General features: G+C 40.6%; 1 protein-coding gene across 2 annotated transcripts in view; it reads left to right on the top strand.

Moving 5' to 3' along the window:
- SLC1A2 (solute carrier family 1 member 2) overlaps window positions 1-23,019 on the top strand; it is a 134,279-nt gene extending 111,260 nt beyond the window's left edge. Inside the window, exons 10-12 of one of the 2 annotated variants that reach the window (XM_075326324.1) lie at window positions 418-646; window positions 2,784-2,854; window positions 10,052-10,140. In XM_075326324.1, the coding sequence (XP_075182439.1) occupies window positions 418-646; window positions 2,784-2,819 (265 nt within the window). In that variant the 3' untranslated portion in view covers window positions 2,820-2,854; window positions 10,052-10,140. Of the gene's footprint in view, window positions 1-417; window positions 647-2,783; window positions 2,855-10,051 lie in introns of both variants that reach the window. The other variant, XM_075326323.1, reaches the window with a different exon arrangement.
- Window positions 23,020-25,189: the final 2,170 nt, after the last annotated feature.

Raw genomic sequence — 25,189 nt, 5'->3', positions numbered from 1 at the left:
ATGATTGCTGCTACATTTCGACGGAGCCTTTCAGAACTCCCATTGGGGATAATTAGGAGTACCAGTGGTTACCCCCAACAATTAAAAGTTATCACTTACCATGTGGATAGGTGATAACTAGCCATGTTGGGAATATAGCTAGTTTCCCATATATGACAATTCCGATATATCTAAACTGAGATCTTCGCACCCAAACTCATCAACCTCATGAGGCTGTTGATTCTGGATCACAAGACCCACAGTCGGCTCAGTCCGTACTCTTGATGGATGTGTGCACCTTTACAATATCCAACCATCCACTTCTTTCCCCATACCTGCCCTCGATTGGTTATTATGGGCAACAAGGCTACTTTTTCTATTGGTCCAATTTGATACATAAGACCTGTACTGATGATTCTTCTGTTTCCCCAATATAAGGGACCGTATGAGAACCTCCGTCAATGTGGTGGGCGATTCCTTCGGTGCCGGCATAGTCTATCATCTATCCAAGGCTGAGCTGGAGAGCCTGGATAAACAGCACGCCCAGCAGGAGCTTGAAATGACCAAGACTCAGTCCATCTATGACGACATGAAAAACCACCGGGAGAATAACTCTAACCAATGCATTTACGCAGCGCACAATTCCGTTGTAGTCGACGACTGCAAGGTACCGTTCACCTTTATGGATATCGAGACCTGTATATAGACTGCATGCTACGAGGGTTGCATTTGCATGCCCGGTGTTACCGGTCTATGTTTTATTCCTGTTGTAATTACAACAGGCCAAGTCACCCCCAATATAGTGGCCCAACCTCCATTGGTTACATTGTAACCCAGTATGAAGTTACTAAACCTGAATGTTCCCTTGTTGCTCCAGTGTATCATGGAAAAGAAGGAAGGACACAATGGGAAATATTGGTATATTGCTGAGCAGTACGCCAATACAGACCTTTCATCCAGCTGTGATCATCTGCAATCAGTGGGGAAACCTGGCAGTAAGTGTTCAGTTTCCCAACAGTGCCCCCGCAGGTGAAATTAGGAATTACATAATTTCTACTGAAATCTTCCTGCAGGGCAGGACAGGTCCTCCAGACTGTGTAACGCAGGGCAGGACAGGTCCTCCAGACTGCATAACGCAGGGCAGGACAGGTCCTCCAGACTGCATAACGCATTGCCGGATAGGTCCTCCAGACTGCATAACGCAGGGCCGGATAGGTCCCCCAGACTGCATAACGCAGGGCCGGATAGGTCCTCCAGACTGCGTAACGCAGGGCAGAACAGATCCTCCAGACTGCGTAACGCAGGGCAGGCCAGGTCCTCCAGACTGCATAACGCAGGGCCGGATAGGTCCTCCAGACTGCGTAACGCAGGGCAGGCCAAATCCTCCAGACTGCATAATGCCGGGCCGGATAGGTCCTCCAGACTGCGTAATGCAGGGCAGAACAGATCCTCCAGACTGCGTAACGCAGGGCAGGACAGGACCTCCAGACTGAGTAATGCAGGGCAGGACAGGTCCTCCAGACTGTGTAACACAGGACAGGACAGGTCCTCCACACTGCATAGCGCAGGGCAGGACAGGCCCTCCAGGCTGTGTTACGCAGGGCAGGACAGGCCCTTCAGGCTCTCTCTAAGAGACAACCCCACTCAAAATTCCCAAATAGAGTAGATTTAAGCATTTTTTCATTCAGCTGGACCATCCCTTTAAAAAGTAACCATGTAGCACTGTTATCAAAATCCCAACATGTTATAATTATCAGTCTTAAAGTATTTATTTTAATATAAAACATATATTTAATTTACAGCATATAATCTTTTTTTTATGTTTTTTTAAATTTTTTTTTTACTTAAATATTTAAATAAATAACAATTATTTTGTTAATTAATTGTTTTAGCTAGAATAAAACCTACACAATAATTAAAGGTGAATTAATATTTATTGAAGTGATTATTTTTATTTATTTTTAATTATAATTATTTATTTAATTAAATTATTTTATTAATAGCAATAAAACATGCGATTATTAAAGGCACAATATTTTTATTTTTTTTATACTTAAATAACTATAATTATTATTGGGTATATACTATATAATATTTTTATTAATATTCATAAATATTAATACATATAATAATAACTATTAATATTGATATTTTATAATATATTTGTGGTTGACTTTACGGTAGAATAACTCCAAAATACTGCAGAAAAAAACATTCCAGACGTGCAGTAAGACCCCTTAGACTTCTATGGTCTCTCTGTAAAATTTGCAGCCCTGAGGCTTCTTCCATGATACACAGTAGCATGTTAGTTATCTGGAAATGTGTCCATTTTGCTGAGAGTAGTAGGTATTTTTATTATGTTGTGCCTTTTTTGCTGGTCAGGGGGTTTGTCACCTGTTGAAAAACAGTAATGCCAACTTTTTTGACGGCAAAGGGGTTAATGAGATGCCAACACGATTTTGTATATACATCTATACATATAATATAGACTGGAGTTATAGTGGGATAATTCCACGGTACGTTGATGATCTATTTCCTCCGATCCCCACACGGCTCACCGCTACGATGTCTGGTGACTCTGTATTATATTTGGGGTGGAATGGCGATATTTGCATGATCATTTTTTTGTATATTTTTGTATATTAATCATCTTTTCATTGTTACTTTGTATCTTTTTTTTGTAATGCATGCTTATGTCCTTTCCTCTTATGGACGGGAGGGACGTTTTTATGACTTTGTTGTTGTTGTTGAAATGTCGGTGCATTTTGTCATGTTTCCATATTCCAACGCTCCCGTGTATCCAGTCTTTCCACCGAGTCGAATACCAGTCCTGTCTGTAGGTGTTGTGTTCACTGCGGGGACCTTAGCGTGTAAGGTAAGGCACAGACAAGCTCTTAAGGCCAGATGTAGAGTATCATAAGCGACTTATTGTAGTGATGTCTACAAGAAAACACTGACTATTCTAGAGGGGGGGAAAAGTCCTTGCCACAAATACAAGACTTTAAAGGGGTAGTCCAGTTTGGACAATCCCTTTAATCCCTTTTAGTTAAGAGAGACCTCCCCCCACCTCTTGACTATTTGATACTGTAGATTGAAATTTTGCAATGATCATCTGTGATCTGTGATGATCCAAGCAGAAGATGTGTGATTTCCTTACAGTGCCTCCGCAGGACAAAAGAGGTATTGCACAGTTCTAATTTAACCCTAGAACGCATACCTGGGGCCTCGCAGGCCTGCTAGGTCATTTGTTTTCTATGGTAGATTGAATTGCTTGCGCGTTCTAGGGTTAAATCAATTGGTGCCCGTGTTCTGCGTAGGCGGCTGAGTCCTACAGAGTATTATAAAGCCGGTCCCAGAAACTGGGATCCCACCATAGCTCAGAATGGGGTATATATACTGTATATATATACTGTGTGTGTATATATATATACAGGGTGGTCCAAAAGTAGGTGGACAGAAAATAATAACATGGTGTACAGTGAAACTGGCTCGGTTGCCCATAGCAACCAATCAGATTCCACCTTTCATTTTTCAAAGAGTCTGTGAAGAATTAAAAGTGGAATCTGATTGGTTGCTATGGGTAACTGAGTCACTTTCACTTTACACCATGTTTGATAAATCTGCCCCTTCATAACCCTATTACTCATACTGTCCACCTACTTTTGGACCACCCTGTGTACATATATATATACAGGGTGATCCAAAAGTAGGTGGACAGTATGTGTAATAGGGTTATCAAACATGGTATAAAGTGAAACTGGCTCAGTTGCCCTTAGCAACCAATCAGATTCCACTTTTCATTCTTCACAGACTCTTTGGAAAATGAAAGGAGGAATCTGATTGGTTGCTAAGGGCAACTGAGCCAGTTTCACTTTATACCATGTTTGATACCCTATCACACATACTGTCCACCTACTTTTGGACTGCATTGTCCAGAGATGGACCTCTGACCCAAACCCAGCACATTTCAGGCCAAAGAGCTCGGTACAGCAGATCCGCAGCTGTTGACATAACTAGAAGCTCATGGGCCCAAATTAAAAAATTCCAATGGGACCCCCAATTATTGCAAGTCTTTAATAGCATTTGCCCTTTTTAGGCTGTGTGCACACAGTGCATTTTTATGGTATTTTTGAGTGCAGATTTGTCACAAAACTGCAAGCAGCTCCTTACTGCAGCAAAGTCAATGAGAACCTGAAGTCTCATGCACGCATTGAGTATTTTCTCCTTGCAGATTTGGTGCAGAATATAATCTACAGAAGGGGTCGGGAACTTTTTTGGCTGAGAGCCATGAATGCCACATATTTTAAAATGTAATTCCATGAGAGCCATACTCAGCAGGGGGAGCGGCGGTGGTAGAGCGGCTCAGAAGGTCCCAGGAGGCAGGGTAGGTGATGCTGCGTGCACGGAGGAGGGGGTGTCGCAGCTCAAGAGGGTCAGCGATACTGCTGCGGGCTTGTGGGGTGTCACGGCGGCGGGCGCCATTGATTTGCTGACAGGCTGCTTTGAATCTCCCACACTTGACGAGATCGACTTCAAGAAAATGGCTGTGGCGCGTGCGCAGATTGACACGATGAACTTCAAGAAAATGGCCGCGGTCTGTGCGCAGATCGACATGATGGCCTTCAAGAAAATTGCCGCAGTATGTGCGCAGATTGACGTGATGGCCTTCAAGAAAATGGCCGCAGTATGTGCGCAGATTGACACAATGGACTTCAAGAAAATAGCTGTGGAGTCCTATCTGTGCATGCGCCACTTCCGCGGCCATTTTTTTTAAGTCGATCTCGTCAACTGCAGGAGATTCAAAGCAGCCCACAGTCCACCAGCTACTGCGGGCTCACTGCCGTGACACCCCACGAGCCCGTAGAATTGCCAAAACCCTACACCACCACTGCCGTCCCGGTAAACCATTTGCAGTGTATAAGACGCACCCCCATTTTTGGCCCAGTTTGGAAAAAAAGTGCGTCTTGCAAACTTTTTTTATTAAGATTTGCCTGCGAGCCAGTTGCAGCCATCAAAAGAGCCACATCTGGGTTGCGAGCCATAGGTTCCCGACCCCTGATCTACAGCGTGTCAATTCTTTCAACATTTTTGTCTGCGTTTTTTCATCATAGAAAGCAATGAAAAACGCATGCAAAAACGTTACAAAAGTGCAGCAAAAATGCATAAAAAACACTCCAACAGATGCAGAAATGGTGCCGAAAGTTCTGCAACTAAATACTAAACTTGTGCACATAGCCTTATATAGGCCATTGAGACTTTTGGGGCCCCTTAGGCTCCAGGTCCCGGGTGCGTTTGCAACCTCTGTCCATATCTTGGTTCCAGTTTGTTCTTGGATCGTGAATGTTGGAAATGTGAAACCGGAGATTACACCCCACTAATCTATAAATTATCATGGGGATAGGTGAACAGACCTTTATACCACGCTGTAGACTATAAACGTAGGATAGGTGCGATCATCACATCCCCCAAATTACTAATTGACATCGATAATAAAGTTGCTTCAGTTTTTAGATTTAATAGGACAATAGATATTGCGGAATTTTCTACTGAGAATTGGAAAAGAAAAATATCTTCCAATGCTAAAATGTCTATTTCACATCTTCTCACCCAAGTGTCAGCCAGGCGTGAACTGCTCCTTTTATTAGAACCTACTTCACGCCTCTAAATCTACCGCTGGCTTTTAAAGCTACAACTTCATGGCAGCAATAGCGCTATTAATACCACAAAGAGAAACATTTACTGTATAATACTGAGACACTTTATCTAGTGCAAATGTATTTAGTGCATTTTACTATATTTTCTGTACTGATCCTGTATTATGCTCCAGAGCTGCACTCACTATTCTGCTGGTGCAATCACTGTGTACATACATTATACTACTTACCCTGTACTGATCCTGAGTTACATTCTGTATTATACTCCAGAGCTGCACTCACGATTCTGCTGGTGCATTCACTGTGTACATACATCACATTACTGATCCTGAGTTACATCCTGTATTATACTCCAGAGCTGCATTCACTATTCTGCTGGTGCATTCACTGTATACGTATATTACATTACTGATCCTGTACTGATCCTGAGTTACATCCTGTATTATACTCCAGAGCTGCACTCACTATTCTGCTGGTGCATTCACTGTGTACATACATCACATTACTGATCCTGAGTTACATCCTGTATTATGCTCCAGAGCTGCTCTCACTATTCTGTTGGTGCAATCACTGTGTACATACATTACATTACTGATCCTGAGTTACATCCTGTATTATACTCCAGAGCTGCACTCACTATTCTGCTGGTGCATTCACTGTATACATACATCACATTACTGATCCTGAGTTACCTCCTGTATTATGCTCCAGAGCTGCAATCACTACTCTGCTGGTGCAGTCACTGTGTACATACATTACATTACTGATCCTGAGTTACCTCCTGTATTATACTCCAGAGCTGCACTCACTATTCTGCTGGTGCAGTCACTGTGTACATATATTACATTACTGATCCTGAGTTACATCCTGTATTATACATTAAAGTAATGTGTATACATTGTGACTCCACCCGCAGAATCGAATAGTGATTGCAGCTCTGGAGTATAATACAGAATGTAACTAAGAATCAGTACATGATCAGTAATGTAATGTATGTACACAGTGACTGCACCAGCAGTATAGTGAGCGCAGCTCTGGAGTATAATACAGGAGGTAACTCAGGATCAGTAATGTATGTAAACAGTGACTGCACTAGCAGAATAGTGATTGCAGCTCTGGAGTATAATGGAGGTAACTCAGGATCAGTACAGGATCAGTAATGTAATGTATGTACACAGTGACTGCACCAGCAGAATAGTGAGTGCAGATCTTGAGTATAATACAGGAGGTAACTCAGGATCAGTAATGTATGTACACAGTGACTGCACCAGCAGAATAGTGAGTGCAGCTCTGGAGTATAATACAGGATGTAACTCACAATCAGTAATGTAATATATGTACACAGTGACTGCACCAGTAGAATAGTGAGTGCAGCTCTGGAGTATAATACAGGAGGTAACTCAGGATCAGTAATGTAATGTATGTACACAGTGACTGCACCAGCAGAATAGTGAGTGCAGCTCTGGAGTATAATACAGGAGGTAACTCAGGATCAGTACAGGATCAGTAACATATTTACAAAATGATTCAACTTTATATGTAGAATATTTCTATGTATAAAAGGTTATATAATATTTACAGGTGAACTTCACCTTTAAATGATAGAATTAATGTTAATTTTGTACAATTTTGTAAATAATAAATGTACAGAAGTTGTAGGGTAAAGCGACCTTCACTTCTTATAATCAATATATACAGTATTAGTTTAGGTAACAGATCCCTTTCCCTCCGCTCGTCACTTATGGCTGAATGATCCGGTCTTTTTTTAATGAAAGGGAGACCCGTTCTTGCTACTTAGTTACTTGTACCCCCCTATAGCCTGTCATGTGATTCCGGCCTTACCCCTCCAGCCGAAAAACTATTCTTGTTACATGTAACTGTAAATATTTGTAAATGATTGATCTGACACCATAAAAGCAATGATTGGAAAATGTGATCTGTAACACGGTTGCACTTTTTCTATAGTGACGCTAATCCTGACGCTGTTTTTCATGCATTAAAGGAACTTTGCTAGATTCTGCCGCCTGTGTCTTCCTGACTCCTGTCGCCTGCCATGTGCATGTGTGACGCTGACACCCTGTCCTGCATGTGGCTAATAAATGTGCTTGCTTGCTTGCTGCATGGTAAATATTCTTCTCACTTTCGCTGCACTAACAACACGGCCTCTTGTCCAGACCCCGTACAAGTACCAAACACATTACCAGCCCTGAGATCAACATGTCACCTAGGTGTAGACGTGACACCCAGGCCCCAGCATCTACGGGGACTCAAAAGACCCTCGGTACCATCAGGAGACCCCAGTTTTATAAATGTCATATATACAGGTTGGACCTTGTTAGACTTTTTGGTGGCCCAAGATTGCTTCTGGGCAAGAAATGGAAGGATGTTTTTCTTTTTTTTTTGCTTTCATGGGTCCATCCAACAATATTTATGGATATGTATTAAACTCAAGAACTCAGCTCTGGGGCCACCAGTACTGGTTTTGTCTTCTCCACCAATCATAGTTTAGACATCAACCATTTCTAGATCCAACCCAAAACGGTCTACTCATTAGGCCACTTTACACGCTACGACATCGCTAAAGCGATGTCGTTGGGGTCACGGAATTTGTGACGCACATCCGGCCGCGTTAGCGATGTCGTGACACCTATGAGCGATTTTGAATCGTCGCAAAAACATGCAAAATTCCCAATTATCATTGCTGCTGCAGGTACGATGTTGTTCGTCATTCCTGCGGCAGCACACATCGCCATGTGGGACACCGCAGGAACGAGGAACCTCACCTTACCTGCGGCCGCCGGCAATGAGGAAGGAAGGAGGTGGGCGGGATGTTACGTCCAGTTCATCTCCGCCCCTCCGCTTCTATTGGGCGGCCGCTTAGTGACGTCGCTGTGACGCCAAACGAACCGCCCCCTTAGAAAGGAGGCGGTTCGCCAGTCACAGCGACGTCGCTAGGCAGGTAAGTAGTGTGACGGGTCCGCGCGATTTTGTGCGCCACGGGCAGCGATTTGCCCGTGACGCACAAATGATGGGGGCGGGTACGCATGCTAGCGATCTCGATAGCGAGATCGCAGCGTGTAAAGCAGCCTTTAGCCTCATGCCACGTCCACTCATTCAGTATTTGGTCAGTATTTGGAAGCCAAAACCAGGAGGGGGCGAAAATGCAGAAGTGGTGCCCATTTTTCAATAACGTGGCCTAATCAGATTGCAGAAAAATATTGCCCCCACTGTGACCAGTTTTACCGACAGGGAGCTACTGGCCAACAAATATGCACCATTCCAGGCTTGGTCACTGAAATGATATTGTGCTGTTGGACATCCATGGCTGTCATGAGACCAATTTCATTTTAAAGTGGTGAAAATAATATTAAATTAGCAAGGGTTGACACCTCGAAACAACTAACTTTCATGCTATAGGTAACTGGATAGGTTGAGGTGGAAGCTTCTGAAACACCAGAGGTTAATCCATTTGATATCTTGGAAAAACGTAAGGACTTTCGAAAGCTTGGACCTCATTCCTATTGTGTTACCTACACACCTTCTACTTTTATTGGTGGCTTAGACTTCATACTTAAGGTATGAATGTAATGGTGTAAAAAGTCCTTAAGTGGTGAAAACATGTTTACATTGTGAAAGGTAGAGGCCTCCAAACAATTAACCTTCATGCAATAGATGTCTTCTCTCAACTAATTGGATAGGCTGTGCTGGAAGCAATTGAAACACCATAGGTTAGTCCATCAAGCCATTGTGAAGCAACATAAGAACTTTCGAAAGATTGGACCTCATACCTAAGGTATCTCTTTACCTACACACCTTCCACATATATTTTTGTCTTCGGCTTCATACCTAAGGTAACTCTTTAGTTTACCTACACACCTTCCACATATACTTTTGGCTTGGAACTCATACCTAAGGTATCTCTTTACCTACACACCTTCCACATATATTTTTTGCTTGAACATCATACCCAAGGTATTGTGTTACCTACACACCTTACATGTTCATTGGTGACATTGATCTCAAACCCAAAGTTCTTCTTTAGGTACAGACCTTCTACATTCATTGATGGCTTGTATCTCATACCTAAGATATCCCTTTACTTACAAACCTTCCAAAAGGTTGGGCTTCCATACCTAAGGTCACCTACCACTTTTTTGCTGGTTTGAACCTAATACCGAAGTCATCACCTTACTTCCACACCTTCTCATTGAATTGGTTGCTTTACTTAGACACCTACTTTCAATGGTGATTGACATGTTCCAATACTCTTCTGTTACTGCATTACTAATACTAGATGTCCTAACACTATCTCCATCCACCTTTGACACAACCACACTTGAGAATCACTCATTGGGTATACTGGGGGGGTTGGTATTGTTTTTTCTTTGGAGCTAGATCATAACCGTGATCATTTTCAGGTGACGCTGGCAAACAACGGCAAAACGGCAGACTTCAATGCTGTAGTTGAAGAACCTCTGGATGCGTAAAGGGTGAGAGAACCACACCGCCTCGGCCTGTCTTCATGAAGAGTATGATACAGTATGATCTGATGAATCTCATTACATTCATAGCTACCCAGCACAACCCTTACAGTCATAGCACAGAAAACCTTTTTTGGGCGTCCGAATATGCAAAATGGGCAAAACCAGACCAATGACTTGACTTGGTCTTTGGGTGTTGAGAACGTTTGAATGAGCTCACACCTCATTGTAAGGACTCAGGAATCAAACGTGCAGAATTTGGGAGGGTTCTGTCTACAGGACAGTGTTCACTACATTCCGTTCAATGGCTGGTCTCCTATCCGTTCCATGTCAAGATCTACTTTCAATATAAATACATGGTATTATGTAGCGGTGGCCAACTGGTTTACTCAACGAGCACCACCGGAGTCTTGCATTTTACTACTATCTGGTCCTATATATGTCATAAATCTTATATCTCTCACAGTCTTCCTGCTATAGTCCTGACGCAATGTCCTTATCAGCATTGAAGAGATATCCCGGTCTTCATTCTTTTAGCAAGCATCGACCATCTAGCCAAGAGTCTATATAATAATATATTTTATATTAATATATTTCTAGGTTTTCAGGAAAATAATTAATGGCATAGCACAGCTGTTATTGTTCTTGATAAAGTTTTCTTAAAATGTGAAATTTTATTTGAATTTCAGAAACATGTGACTTGTATTACTTCAGTGTATCTTGTTTTTTATGGTGTTTGTTTGCTTTTTGTGACTTTTTTTTTATTATACTTCTATAATTAACCCAAACATTTTATTAACTTTCTCTTGTTTTTTTTTTTTTAATTTTCCTTGCTGAACAGCTTCCTTTTGACTAAATACCTTTTAGGACATGTTAACTTGATGGTTATTATAGCACATACTGATCCAATATTTCAAGAGTTTTAAGAGTTTTTTATAATTCCTGAACTAAAAGAGATCAAAATAATTAAATTTAATATACTGTAAATTTCTGATTATTTTATTTTACTTTTAACCACTAACCATTTTTTTTTATTATCTGCATACTTCCAGGCAGAGTAACGCAATAAGTATTAAGGGATGAAAAAATATCACATTATTTATTTTTAATTTATAACTTAATTTAAAATTTAAGAAAATAAGAGCTGAATTGATTGATCGCTTTGGACCACAAATGTCTATTTCTTAAGATTTAGAAAAGTTTTCTCTCCCCCCTCACCTCACCACCCCCACCCCCAAAATTAAAGCTGAATAATTAAATGTTACATTATTATTATTATTATTATTATTATTATTATTATATAGTAAATTAAATTATTAGATATTTTATTTTTCCCTTTTCTTACAATGTTTTTTTTGTTTTTTTTTAAATTACCTTATCAATATTTTAATTATTTTTTACTTAAAACTTTAGCGTTTAGGAAAATAAGAGCTGCATTTTTTTGGTCCCTTCAGACAGCAAATATTTTTTTCTAAAGAATCAGAAAAGTTAGAAAGTTACTGAATACAACCTCCCTCCCTCCCCCTCTACTCCTCCACCCCCCCAAAAAATAAAAGATTAAATAACTAAATATTTTCTTTATCCCTATTAGCATTTTTTTTATAATTTTTTTGTATCAAATTATTATTATTTTTTTTTTACTTAATACTTTAAAATTTAATAAAATAAATGCTGAATTGATTGGATGCTTCAGACCATAAATATTTTTTTTTTTCTGAAGAATCAAAAAAGTTAGAAAGTAAATGAATACAACCTCCCCACCCCCAAAATAAAAAAAAATAAACATTTTCTTTATCCCTCTTATTAAAAAAATACTTTATTGATTTATGTAATTTTTTTAATGTAATAATTTAAAATTTAATAAAATATGAGCTGAATTGATTGGTTTCTTTGGACCTAAAAATGTTTATTTCTTAAGAATTAGAAAAGTTAGAAAGTTACCAAATCCAACCTCCCTCTCTCTTTTTCATCTACCCATTTCCCAAAATAAAAGCACAAATAATTAGATATTTTCTTTATTCTTTTCTTCTTATTTGATTTTTTTTTTTATTAAAAAATATTTTATCTATTTATTAAAAAAAATTTTACTTTAAAATGTAAGAAAATAAAAGCTGAATTCACTGGTTGTTTAGACTGTAAAATTCATTTTCTGAAGAATCAGAAAAGTTAGAAAGTCACTGATTCCAACCTCCTCCTCATCTTTCCTCACCTTCCGCCACAAAAAAAACTTAACTAATTTCTTTATCCTTGATATTGGAATTTTTTTTTTTTATTAAACAAATATTTTTAATACTTTTTTTTTTTTAACTTACTAATGTAAAAATTAAAAAATAAGATCTGAATTGATTGATCGCTTTGAACCTAAAAATTCTTAAGAATTTGAAAAGTTATAAAATTACTGAATATAACCTCCCTCCCTCTCCCCTCCACTCATCCACCCCTCCCCCCCCAAAAAAAATAAAAGATTCAATAATTAAATATTTTCTTTATCCCTCTTTTTTATATTTTTTTCAAATTACTTTTTTTTTACTTAATACTTTAAAATTTAAGAAAACAAATGCTGAATTGATTGGTTGCTTCAGACCGTAATTTGTTTTTTTTTCTGAAAAATCAGAAAAGTTAGAAAATTACCGAATCCAACCTATCTCATCTCCCCCTGCCACAAAAAAATCTTAAATAGTTATTTTTTTATAATAATAATAATAATTATTATTATTATTAAATTATATAATATTTTTATTTCAACTTAATAATTTAGAATTTAATAACAGCTAAATTGATTGGTCGATTTGGATCTAAAATTGTTTATTTCTTAAGAATTTGAAAAGTTAGAAAATTGCTGAATCCAGCCTCCCTCTCTCTCCCACACCCCCAAAAAAAATTAAATAATGAAATATTTTCTTTATCCCTCTTATTAAAATTTTTATTTTATAAAAAAAATTACTTTATTTTACACCTGTTACTATATGAAAAATTGATAAGCACATATATATTTTTATGGAGTCTTCGAATGCAGAATTTATGCACAATTCCTCCGGTATTTGCACCCACTTAGCACATACATGTCTTTGCTATCGCTCGGTGTCGGCAGGGTAGCATAGATTAGGCCGGCATTACTCTGGAGACGGTTGACATGACACTTTGCATCTGCACCTGATTCCCAATGGTAGCACAAGCAGCGGTAATGCTGTATATAGCAATGGCAGCTGGTGCTACGCTTTGCTGTGTACAAAAATAACCGTCAACGAGCGCGTCCTCCTGTACTTAATTATAGGCTCCAACTGTCATCACGCGGGAGATAATTAGGGTTTAGGTGAATATATGGCCGATATAGTTTATATAGCAAAAGATAAGATATTTTATACTTTGTTTTTTTCAATTTATAACCTCAGCTGATTTTAGAATTTTGCCGAAGGCCAATGGGGGGGGGTCATTTTTTCATCCCCCCTTCTGAAAAATGGGTCTTCTTCATCCTGGACCATAGGAAAGCACAAATCAAGAAAGCACAATTACACTAGAGCGCACAGTGATCATGTTACACGTGATCTGTTCCATCTAGTTCTTGCATTTGGAAAGCTTCTGAATCCAGTGGATCCGCCTTTCGATCATCCATATTGAGAAAGTCGGAGCAGAACAGGGCAAGGAGGGATAATTACACCCCCCCCCCCGTGTTTCCTTTATTGCTCTGTATAACTGTCACATTCCATTCTGGAATACCGTTTAGGAACCAGAATGGAGTGTTCTATAAGCTCCGCCCCCTATAGAGGACCGCTTCAGTGTAACGCACAATGGAAAGGCCACCCAAAAAAAGATCGATTTCAAATTTTGTTGATTTTTTTAAAGATTAGGATTAATAATCGCTATCAACTTTTATCGTCGACATATTCGAGAGCCAGCCTATCATCAGTCGTACCTCACCCCACAATCAGTCCATTGGTCGATCCTTTCACCAGGAAATATATCATAAAATGCAATTTTCATCCTAAAACGTTATGAACTAGGATGATGATTCATATACTGCCAAGAACGTCAAATGGTTTACAATTCTCTTGACTTTGCCTTTTAAAATTATGGACCAAATATTAGGGTATCGGGACCAGTGTAGAAATCACCCCCACTTTATAGGGTAGAAGCAGAAAGATAATGCATTCCAAAAATGTACATTCCACCTGGGATTAACAGGATTTAGACATTTTTATATCATTTTTTTAAATTATTATTTTCTTAGATTTTTGGCCCAGTTCTACCTTCATCATAACGAAATTGTATTTGATCAAAAATTCTGTCTTACTGGATTTCCTCCTAATTTACATGAGGACGAACTGAGCCTTATAGATCCAATTCATCCACAATCCACATTTATCGTCTTGATGGGTGACAGGACACTTTTTGGTTGTTTGTTTTTTCCTCTAAGTCTTTTGTTGCATGGTTGGGAATGACTGGACCACATATATATATTAGACACCACTACCTCAAACCTATTGAAACTTATCCCATTCTAGTAAAATGCCCCCAAAACCTTACACTGTAGTATTAAAAAGGAAATATTTCACCTTTTTCGACATTAACAAATTTTGTCGTGATGTGTAGATCAATTTGCTACCATAGGATCTTCAATTTTAAAAAAAAGGGAAAAAAGGAAATAATGATAAAATACTAAAAATAATAAAAAAAATAGGGATAAAAGTTGGATTTTTGAAAGACTTTCTGCTCTTGCCAAGGGTCTGAAATTGAGGAAATCACTCGGTAAAAAAAATAACAACAAAAAAAGGAATAACAATAAAATACTAAAAATTAGCAAACAAAAAATATAGGAAATGACCACGTAAAAAAAATAAAAAAGCCCAAAAAACTAACAATAAAGGAAATAATGTTAAAATACTAAAAATAAGCAAAAAAAAATAGGGATAGAGGATGAAACTTGGACTTTGGAAAGACTTTCTGCTCTTGCCAAGGGTCTGAAATGTAACTCCGTAAAAAAACAAAAAACTAACAATAAAGGAAATAACGATAAAATGCTAAAAATAAGCAAAAAAAATAGGAATGAAAGTTGGACTTTGGAAAGACTCTTGCCAAGGGTCTGAAATGTAACTCCGTAAAAAAAAAAAAAACAAAACCTAACAATAAAGGAAATAACGATAAAATACTAAAAATAAGCAAAAAAATAGGGATGAATGTTGGACTTTGGAAAGACTTTCTGCTCTTGCCAAGGGTCTGAAATATAGGAAATAACTCTGTGAGGCTGTGTGCACACGTTGCGTTTTTTACCGCGGAAACGCTGCGTTTTGAACCGCAGCGTTTCAGTGGCAAATTGCATGCGTTCAGCTTTCCCAGCAAAGTGTATTGGAAAGCTGAAAAATCAGTGCACACGCTGCGTTTCTTTCCGCAGCGTTTTGGATGCCAAAAATCGGTGCGGAAAGAAAAGCAGCATGTCACTTCTTTTGTGCGTTGTGGCTGCGTTCTCTCCCCCATTGAAATCAATGATGTGGGGTCAGAACGCAGCTACAGCGCATGGACCTACTTTTTTGTTGCGGTCCGCGGCCTTTGTCGGCACGCCAGAACGCAGGCATTTACCTGGAAGTGAGGTCAAGAGGTTTCCTGTTGACCTCACTTCCTGGCAAAGCCCCCGGTGTCGCCAAAGTGCCCGCCCCGACCCCCGACCCCCCTCCCGAAAATCCAACATGGCCGCGCGCACAGTAGCGCATCGGCCGCCCTGCTCCTATGATTTCTGTCGCATGTGCAATAACACATGCGACAGAAAAATGCCCCCCAGGCCCTGCCCGTTCACCCCAATTCCCCCCGGTGTCATACATACCTGTCCGGTCGCAGCGCTGATCCCCCGCGGCCTCCTCCTCCTTCACAGTGCACGCTGGCCGGTCACATGTGCACGCTGGCCGGTCACATGTGCAGAGCAGCTGACAGCCAGCACAGTGTTCAGTGTGAGCTGTGCTGGCTGCTCGGCAGTCTGCAGCTGTGACCCGGGGAGAGTGGGTGCAGATTTTTGCACCCACTCTCCTCAAATGGAGGGTCTGCCCTCCTAGAAAATGGGGGATACGTTCCCTGAACGTGTCCCCCATATTCTAGAAGGTCCAGAGCCGACGTGGGACATCCAAATGGATTTCTGCGGACCCATTTTTTTTATTAAATTGGAGAACAAGGGAATGATTTGGGGAGTGTTTTTTCTAATAAAAATTTTTTTGTTGTCTTTTTTTGCTTTTGTTTACTGTCAATTAGTTATGTCGGGTGTCTGATAGACGCCGTGACATCACTAATTGCTGGGCTTGATGCCAGGTGACATTACACATCTGGTATCAACCCCATTTATTACCCCGTTAGCCAACGCACCAGGGCGCGGGATGAGTTGGGGCGAAGCGCCAGGATTGGCGCATCTAATGGATGCGCCACTTCTGGGGCGGCTGTGGCCTGCTATTTTTAGGCTGGGAAGAGTCCAATAACCATGGCTCTTCCCACCCTGAGAATACCAGACCCCAGCTGTCAGCTTCACCTTGGCTGGTGATCTAATTTGGGGGGACCCCATGTTATTTTTTTATTATTATTTTTATTTATAAATAAAAAAAAAAAAACCTGGGGAGCCCTCCAAATTGATCACCAGACAAGATGAAGCTGCCAGCTGTGGTTTGCAGGCTACAGCTGTCTGCTTTACCCTGACTGGCTATCAAAAATAGGGGGGACCTCACGCCATTTTTTTTTTTTGTTTTTGTGCTAAAAACTAGGCTAGGCACCCTTTAGTGCCACATGAAAGGTACTAAAGGTGCCAGCTTAGAATATGCAGGGGGGGGTGGGACGTTGTATATATATTTGACCTCCATTGACGCTTTTTAGGCTGTGTGCCCACAATCGGGGTTTGCAGCGTTTTGGGCGCAGATTGTTTTCCCTGCGTCCATGACGCTGCGTTGTGCAGTAGAAGCACAGTGGAAGGATTTTTAGAAATCTCATGCCCACTGTGCTTCTTTTCTCCGCAGCATAAACCGACCGGTGGCGCAGCTTCCCGAGCCTCAGCATGTCAATTTATGCTGCGGAGACGAGAGTGTTCTCTGCAGGTAGCATAGAGCTCCACAGCAGCCTGAACCCAAATCGTGGGCATGGCCAGCTGCGTTCTCCCGTGGACAACACTCACATCTCTGCAGGAGGCTGACACTGTGTACTGGACGCCGTGTCGCTGGATCATGGCCACATAGCCTTAGGCCTCTTTCACACGTCAGTGATTCTGGTACGTTTGTGCTTTTTTTTAAACGTACCAGAATCACTGACATACGCAGACCCATTATAATGAATGGGTCTGCTCACACATCAGTGATTTTTCACTGCACGTATCTCCGTGCGGCGTACCCGCGTGTGCGTGATAGCCGCACGGAGACATGTCCATTTTTTTCTGGCATCACTGATGTTCCACGGACCACGCAGTGGTGTGGTCCGTGAAACACGTGCCAGAAAAAAAGTGCTTGTAAAATAAAAATCATTTTTACTCACCCGGCGTCCAGCGATGTCCTCTGCAGCCCGTTCTCCCTGCTGCTTCTGAGCCGGCTCATTATTGTCGCGCATATTCATGATGTGCGACACAGCCGACCCGGAAGCAGCTGCTGCGGGGGTCAGCGCCGGCCGGATGCTGCACCGCGTGAGCGATCAGCACCATGGAGAGCGGGTGCGGGGACAGGTGAGTTAATCTCTAAGTGCAATCACGGGCCACGGAGAACGGAGCCCGGATTGCACTTAGACAACCCATGTGTGCCGTGATTCACGGCACACGGAGGGACATGTGCATGTTTTACACGCCAGTGAAAAACGTCACTGTTTTTCACTGACGTGTGAAACGGGCCTAAAAGTGAGAATATTGTTGCTACAGCAACATTTTGGGTGAAGTAGCTGTGGATTCAAAATGCTTAATATACTCCTGAATAAAATCCTTGAGGGGTGCAGATTCCAAAATGGGGTCACTTGTGGGGGTTTTCTGACGTATAGGTACCCAAGGGGCTCTGCTAATGTGACATGGTGCGCAAAGTTTATTTCAACTTTTCCAAAATTCAAATGGTGCTCCTTCCATTCCAAGCCCTCCCATTTATCCAAACAGAATGTGGAGAAGGAAATGACATCACAGGGTTTTTTTTCCAAAGGTCTGTGTTCAACCAACTTTATTAACACTGACAAGTCTTAAAAAACGCACCTAAAAAAACGCATGAAAAACGCATGAAAAACGCATGAAAAACGCATGCGTTTTCGATGCCTTTTTCTCAAAAAAACATTGTTTACAATTCTCCCCTCTGCCAGAGGGTGCGTTTTTTTCCGCGCTGAAAAAAAAGCAACGTGTGAACATACCCTAAAAAGAAATTTAAAAAAAAAACAACAAAAACTAACAATAAAGGAAATAATGATAAAATACTAAAAATAAGCAGAAAAAAAATAGGGATAAAAGATGAAAATTGGACTTTGGAAAGGCTTTCTGCTTTTGCCAAGGGTCTGAAATGGAGGAAATAACTCCGTTTTTGTTTTTGTTTTTTATTTCTTTTTAATAACAATAAAGGAAATAATGATAAAATACTAAAAATAAGCAAAAAAAAAAATAGGGATAAAAGATGAAAGTTGGACTTTGGAAAGGCTTTCTGCTCTTGCAAAGAGTCTGAAATATAGGAAATAACTCCATAAAAAAAAATTTAAAAAAAGCAACAAAAAAACTAACAATAAAGAAAATAATGTTAAAATACTAAAAATTAAGCAAAAAAAAATAGGGATAAAAGATGAAAATTGGACTTTGGAAAGGCTTTCTGCTTTTGCCAAGGGTCTGAAATGGAGGAACTAACTCAGTTTTTGGGGTTTTTTTTATTTCTTTTTACTAACAATAAAGGAAATTATTATAAAATACTTAAAAATAAGCAAAAACAATTAGGATAAAACATGAAAGTTGGACTTCGGAAAGGCTTTCTGTTCTTGCAAAGAGTCTGAAATATAGGAAATAACTCCATAAAAAAGAAATAAAAAAAAGCAACCAAAAACTAACAAGAAAATAATGATAAAATACTAATAATTTGGCAAATAAAAAATAGGGATAAAAGATGAAAGTTGGACTTTGGAAATACTTTCTGTTCGGGCTGATGGTCTAAAAGGGAGGAAATAATTCAGTATGGATTGTTTTGTCCAAAAAAGACGCCTTCTATGTTGGTGGCAGAGTCCCTACGGGCACAAGTTGTGGGCCACTACCTGGAACTGTCCTCGTAGAATAAGAAAGGTTGGAGCTTAATATTTTGACTGTGGGCAAATACCCACCGTGGTCCCTAAGACCTTGTCCATGGCCCCTGTCTGGCTCAATGTTGGAACACCAGGTCAAGAACTGGACTCCAAAAATAGGTCTCCGAATCTGAACCTTGGTGGTTCTCCAGGAAATTTTTACTTTTGTCCAAGAGGTTCCACAACTTTTTGACTCAGACTTGCTGTGGTTGAAGAATTCCCCGAGCATTTTTATAGATTGATGTAAAATAGAGTTGTTCTCATCGGCTTCTTCCATTGAGCATTCCTAGTCGTAGACCCGCTTGGTAGTCTCATCCGCCTGTTTTCGTGCAGACGAGTAGGTGAAGTGCCTCTTGCACTTTCAGTAGATATCCGTAAATATGGTAGTGAAAAATAAAATTTCAGCAAAGTGTTAGCGTGTTCTCACAACACAGTCGAAACGTTTCAGTTTGTGTAGTCTCTTCAACGCATTCCCAAAAAAAAAGCAGAATGTTTTTGGTTATTTTTCCCCTCGTACCCCACATATATTACGATATAATGTGTATATAGTCTATACATATATACAGCCAGCGTGTTGTAAATATTTCTGAATGTGTCTCACGGTTCTGTAAGCAGCAACGCTTGTGACGTTCCATAACTGAGGAGTGACTACTCCGGATTGTGATGTACTAATGGCCGTAAAATGGAAACATTTATTTTTTATTATTTTTTTTTTGTCTTTTTCCTTCTTTTCTCTCCTGATCAGTGGCTTAGTGATTTTAGATGTGTGATGTAGCAAAAGAGGTTAGGAGCTAAAGTAGAACTTTTTATTAGGTAACTCGGCATGTTACTGCATTAGAGACTGATACAGTTGGTAGAAAATTTAGGACAATCGTTGGTAGTTTACAAAGTTGATATGGTAATTGTTGTTAACATTTTTCCTCCAAGGAGAGCGTCCTCTTTCACTGGCCAGAAATGGGTGCAGTATTTTTAGAAGGTAGATTATATTCTTATACATTAGTTTTGATATCTTTACAAAGGTAGCTTGGGAAATTTAGGCCCCCGTTCGGTCTTAAAATACAACTATCCATAGCAATCTTGGAGTAACAGCCTGTAATTCCCCTTCTTTGACTGCAGGTTTTCTATAAATCTTTAGAAACCTCATCAGCCACCCAAAAAAAATATTTAGTGTTAAGCAGGAAAGAGTAGACAAGGAGATGGGGGAGGAGGGAGATGCATCTGCAGCTTTCACTGTGTTTTTGTGAACCTGCACTCTGTGGTTCACATCAGCTCGATCTTTCTCGAGACGGTGCTCACATCTCCCAACATTCTTATTAGTGGATCATGTTGAGCCCCCGATTCCCTCAAAACTTTTGAGATTTATCCATTTTGGGGAACATTGGCATAAGTGTGCCACATCTGTCTTGCCTATCCTGCAGCACAGGAAAGGCATGGGAGGTATGGACTTCAGGGCCATTTACACGCTGCGACATCGTTAACGATTTATCGTCGGGGTCACGGTGTTTGTGACGCACATCCGGCGTCGTTAGCGACATCGCAGCGTGTGACACGTGCGAGCGACCTTCAACGATCGCAAAAGAAAGCAAAAATCGTTGGTTTTGGAGAGGTCATTCATTTACCAAAAATTGTTGTCTGGTCAGTAGCGAGGTTGTTTGTCATTCCTGCAGCATCACACATCGCTGTGTGTGACACCACAGGAACGACAAACATCATCTTACCTGCATCCACCGGAAAGGAGGAAGGAAGGAGGTGGGCGGCATGTTCCGGCCTCTCCTCTTCTATTGGGCGGCCGTTTAGTGACGCCGCTGTGACGCCGAACGAACCTCCCCCTTAGAAAGGAGGCGGTTTGCCGGTCACAGTGACGTCGCTAGGCAGGTAAGTAGTGTGATGGGTGTAAGTGATGTTGTGCGCCATGGGAAGCGATTTGCCCGTAACGCACAACCGACGGGGGTGGGTATGCTCACTAGCGATCTCGCTAGCGAGATCGCAGCGTGTAAAGTACCCTTTAGACTTACCATCTTCTCCATGCCATTGGAGTGTCCATCTTGGAAAGGGGTAACAAAACGCCGATATGAGCAGAGAAATCAGCAGGAGTCAGTGGAAGGCACCACATGTGAAAAATATACAGTCCCTTTTCAGTCCCAGGGTGTAGGACACGCCATATGTTTGCCTTAGGTTCAATGGATCATCTAGGAGTCACCACAGTTGAACGTTGTTAAAGATCTAGCTGCACATGCGCAGATTCTCTGCCGTATGTCATTCTAGAAAAAATACTGTAGAATTTTTAACCAAAACATAGGAAATTTTATATTTTCTTGTCCCCCTAATTTAGAACAAAGTCCACGTAAGGAAGCCAACCCCATTAAGGAAGAACACCAGCCAAAACGAGGCAGATAGTAGTTATTTCCATTGCACGGCAGGAAATCTGTGCCAAGTTTCGCCTCTGCTAGAAAGTAATTTTGAAAATAAAAAATAAAACTACAATATAAAGATAAGATAATCCAAGATAATCAGTCATTCCCATTCTAGAGTTTCACCCAGTTGCATTACTGGTCTGCTACAGGCCATCATCAGAATAACATTTCATTGAGATAAGAAGCAATCTCTAACTGGCAGCCAACAAACTTGACTCAGGTCGAATTTACGCCCAATGAAAGCGATGGCCACTTGGTTTCCTAAAGTAGGGGGATTAGATAAATATGGCTGTTCTTTCCTGGAAGAGCGCCATTTTTGTTCACTTTTGGTATTGCAGTGCTGTCGAAAGAAGGTGAGTGCTGGAAGGGGTGAGACATGGTTTATATTGGAAACCTTTTTCTTCAGAACCCCATTAGGACCTTCAACACTTGGGAACCTAAGAGGTCTTCTCCATCCACCATTCCTGCCCATATCAGTTCTTCCCATCAGATACAGTGTAGCTTTCAGCTCCTCACCGGTTACTCTCTATATCGGGAGTATATAAACTGCTTAACCTCTGAGACTCCAACACCTATGGAAAACTAAAGTCAACCAATGGCCTTTCAGCAATTACATTGATCGTTGAGTTGACCATACATGCATGCGACTCTCTCTATTGAAGTCTACCAACTTTCTGCCTAAAACAGCGCCACTTTTGATCACAGGTTATGTTTGGTATTGCAGCTCAACCCTATGAAAGTGAGTGGGACTGAAGTGCAATATCAGACACAACCTGTGAACAAACAGCAGCGCTCTTTGTAAAAAAATTATCAGTTTTAACCCATTTATTGTAATTGTAATAATATCATATAATAATATTAATATATATAGTCAATTCCCTGCAAATGAAAGGGATTTATAACTGAAATGTACTTGTGTAAATTGATTGACAATGTTGGTCCTGTGTTTTATTTTTTAGCTAAAATTGCGTAAATTGTTACTTGGATGGCTAATACGTGGGCGAGTCCCCGCGTTACTCACGTAGGACCTCTCCTTTGTGACTTTGTGCTGTTAATGTGTAAAACTTCTGCCTTTTGAGATTTCTAGAAAGTTGCTCTGATGCTCTAAAACCGTGTCACATCTTTTTTTTCTTCTGTAACTTATGTATAAAACTGGAAATTCTTTATACATGACGATATGAATATAATATAATTCGCTAAGTGTCGTACCTCTGATGTACATATTAATAAATGTTGGTATATAAAGCCTCATGGAATTGGGTGTCTTTCATTTCGAAGGAAGTCGAGTGCTTTGAAGAGGGAGACAGGGAATATATTGGAAACATTCTTCTTCAGAGCCCCATTGGGACCTTCAACACTTGGGAAACTAAGGGGTCTTCTCCACCCGCCAGTCCTACACATATCAGTTCTGTCAATCAGATGCCGTGTAGCCTTCAGCTCATCACCGGTTACTCTATACATAGGGAGTATATAAACTGGTTACATCTGAGACGCCAACACCTATGGAAAACTAAAGTCAACCGATGGCCTCTCAGCAATTACATTGATCCAAGACGTATTGTAGACTTGTCCATACATGAAATGCTCTCCATCAAAGTCTACTGACTAAGCAATCTCTATAACAATATCTGACCATACATGAGAGTCGGATGGGTTTTGGGTCCTTGTGGTTGTTTTAAGGTTTCTATCTTTTTTTTAGATGTCTCCACTCAGGGTCTGACTCTTTGCATGAGTTCCTCTTACAAGTTTAGCAACCTCCACTGCCTTCTATCTTGGAGTATTACCTGGCAGTCTATCGGTCAACCACGTTTGTGACAACTCAGTAGGGTACATAAGGCAACCACTTTACTGGTACAAACTCAATAGTATGCACACAGCTATGGAACATCCCATCCGGCTCCACCACACTGTCAGCTCCATCTTCTGTAGAAGAAGTAAACATAATATGTGACAATGAAAGAGAGTCTGGTGGTGTTTGGGTTCTTCTGGTTGGATTAAGGCTTCCGCCATTGTTTTTTATGTGCCTTCACTAGGGGTCTCACAACATCATTGCATGAGTTCCTCTTACAAGTTTAGCAACCTCCACTGCCTCTTATCTTGGAGTATTACGTGGCAGTTTATTGGTCAACCACTTTCATGACAACTCAATTGGATACATAAGACAACCACTTCATTGGGACAAATGCAAAGGTAAGCATATGGCTATGGAACATCCCATCGAGCTTCACCACTCTGTTAGCTCCATCTTCTGTAGAAGAAGTAAACATAACATGTGACAATTCAAGAGAGTCTGGTGGGGTTTAGGTCCTTCTGGTTGGATTAAGACGTCTGCCATTGTTTTTTAGATACCTCCACTAGGGATTTAATATTGAATGAGTTCATCTTAAACGTTTAGCCACCTCCACTGCCTCCCACAGGTTCAGCAACCATCTTGGAGAATAACATGGCAGTCTATGGGTCAACCAGTTTTATGACAAGTCAGTTGTGTATATTAAACAAGCACTTCACTGGTACAAACTCAATGGTATGCACACAACTATGGAAAATCCCATCCGGCTCCACCACACTGTCAGCTCATTCTTCTGTAGAAGAAGTAAACATAACTTCAATAGTTCTCTCCGGAGCTGGCACACTGCCATGCTCTAGATGCCATGTACCAAGGTTCAGTTAAGCCTTACACACTCATAACATCCTGAAGCAATGCCACTATTATACCAATAGAATCCATGGAAAGTCATGCCCATTATTGAAGAGTTAAGCCGATGGACTGCCAGTAGCTCTTGTGATTTTTTCCACAGCACTCAATATTCTGTGCTCTTCCAAAACCTCATCCTCAGTCTCCAGCTGGCACTTGGCCTGGGAAGCTGAGGTCTATAAATGTGTTTGCAATGAAAGGAAGAACCGATGTTGGTGGCAAGTTATGATCTACAGCAGAAGTCTTCAACGTGTGGTTCTCCAACTATTGCACAACTACAACACTAAGAATGTATGCTAAAAGTTGTAGTCATGCAACAAATGGAGACTCGTAAGTTGAAGATTCCATGCTTTGAAGGATACAGACTTGAATTTTGATATCATAGAGAATCTCCAAACCGGGGGCGCATCTTGGAGGGTAGTGGTGGCACCAAAACTGAAGTGTCAGAGGGTTCCCAAATGTTCTTCTGCCATATAAGATATGTATATATACTGGCACAAGGTAAGTTGGGCTGTGCTATAAAATTTCTATGGAGACACAGTGACGCCGACCAATGTGAAGGTCCATTTTCAGCTTCATCCCTGGTCATAAATCCAAAGGCCAAATGGCTCATCTGCTCCAGGTACATCCAGATTTAGGGTTCTTCTAATACACTAAATGTAATTAAATTATAGGATTTGCAATCTGATGCACTACAATAAAAGTAAGAGGCCCTAATAGCGTAAT

This window comes from Anomaloglossus baeobatrachus, chromosome 10, assembly GCF_048569485.1.
Source record: "Anomaloglossus baeobatrachus isolate aAnoBae1 chromosome 10, aAnoBae1.hap1, whole genome shotgun sequence".
In the NCBI taxonomy this organism is placed as follows: Eukaryota; Metazoa; Chordata; class Amphibia; order Anura; family Aromobatidae; genus Anomaloglossus; species Anomaloglossus baeobatrachus.
Note: the sequence above shows the minus strand (reverse complement) of the source record. Positions and strands in the feature narration are given on the sequence as shown.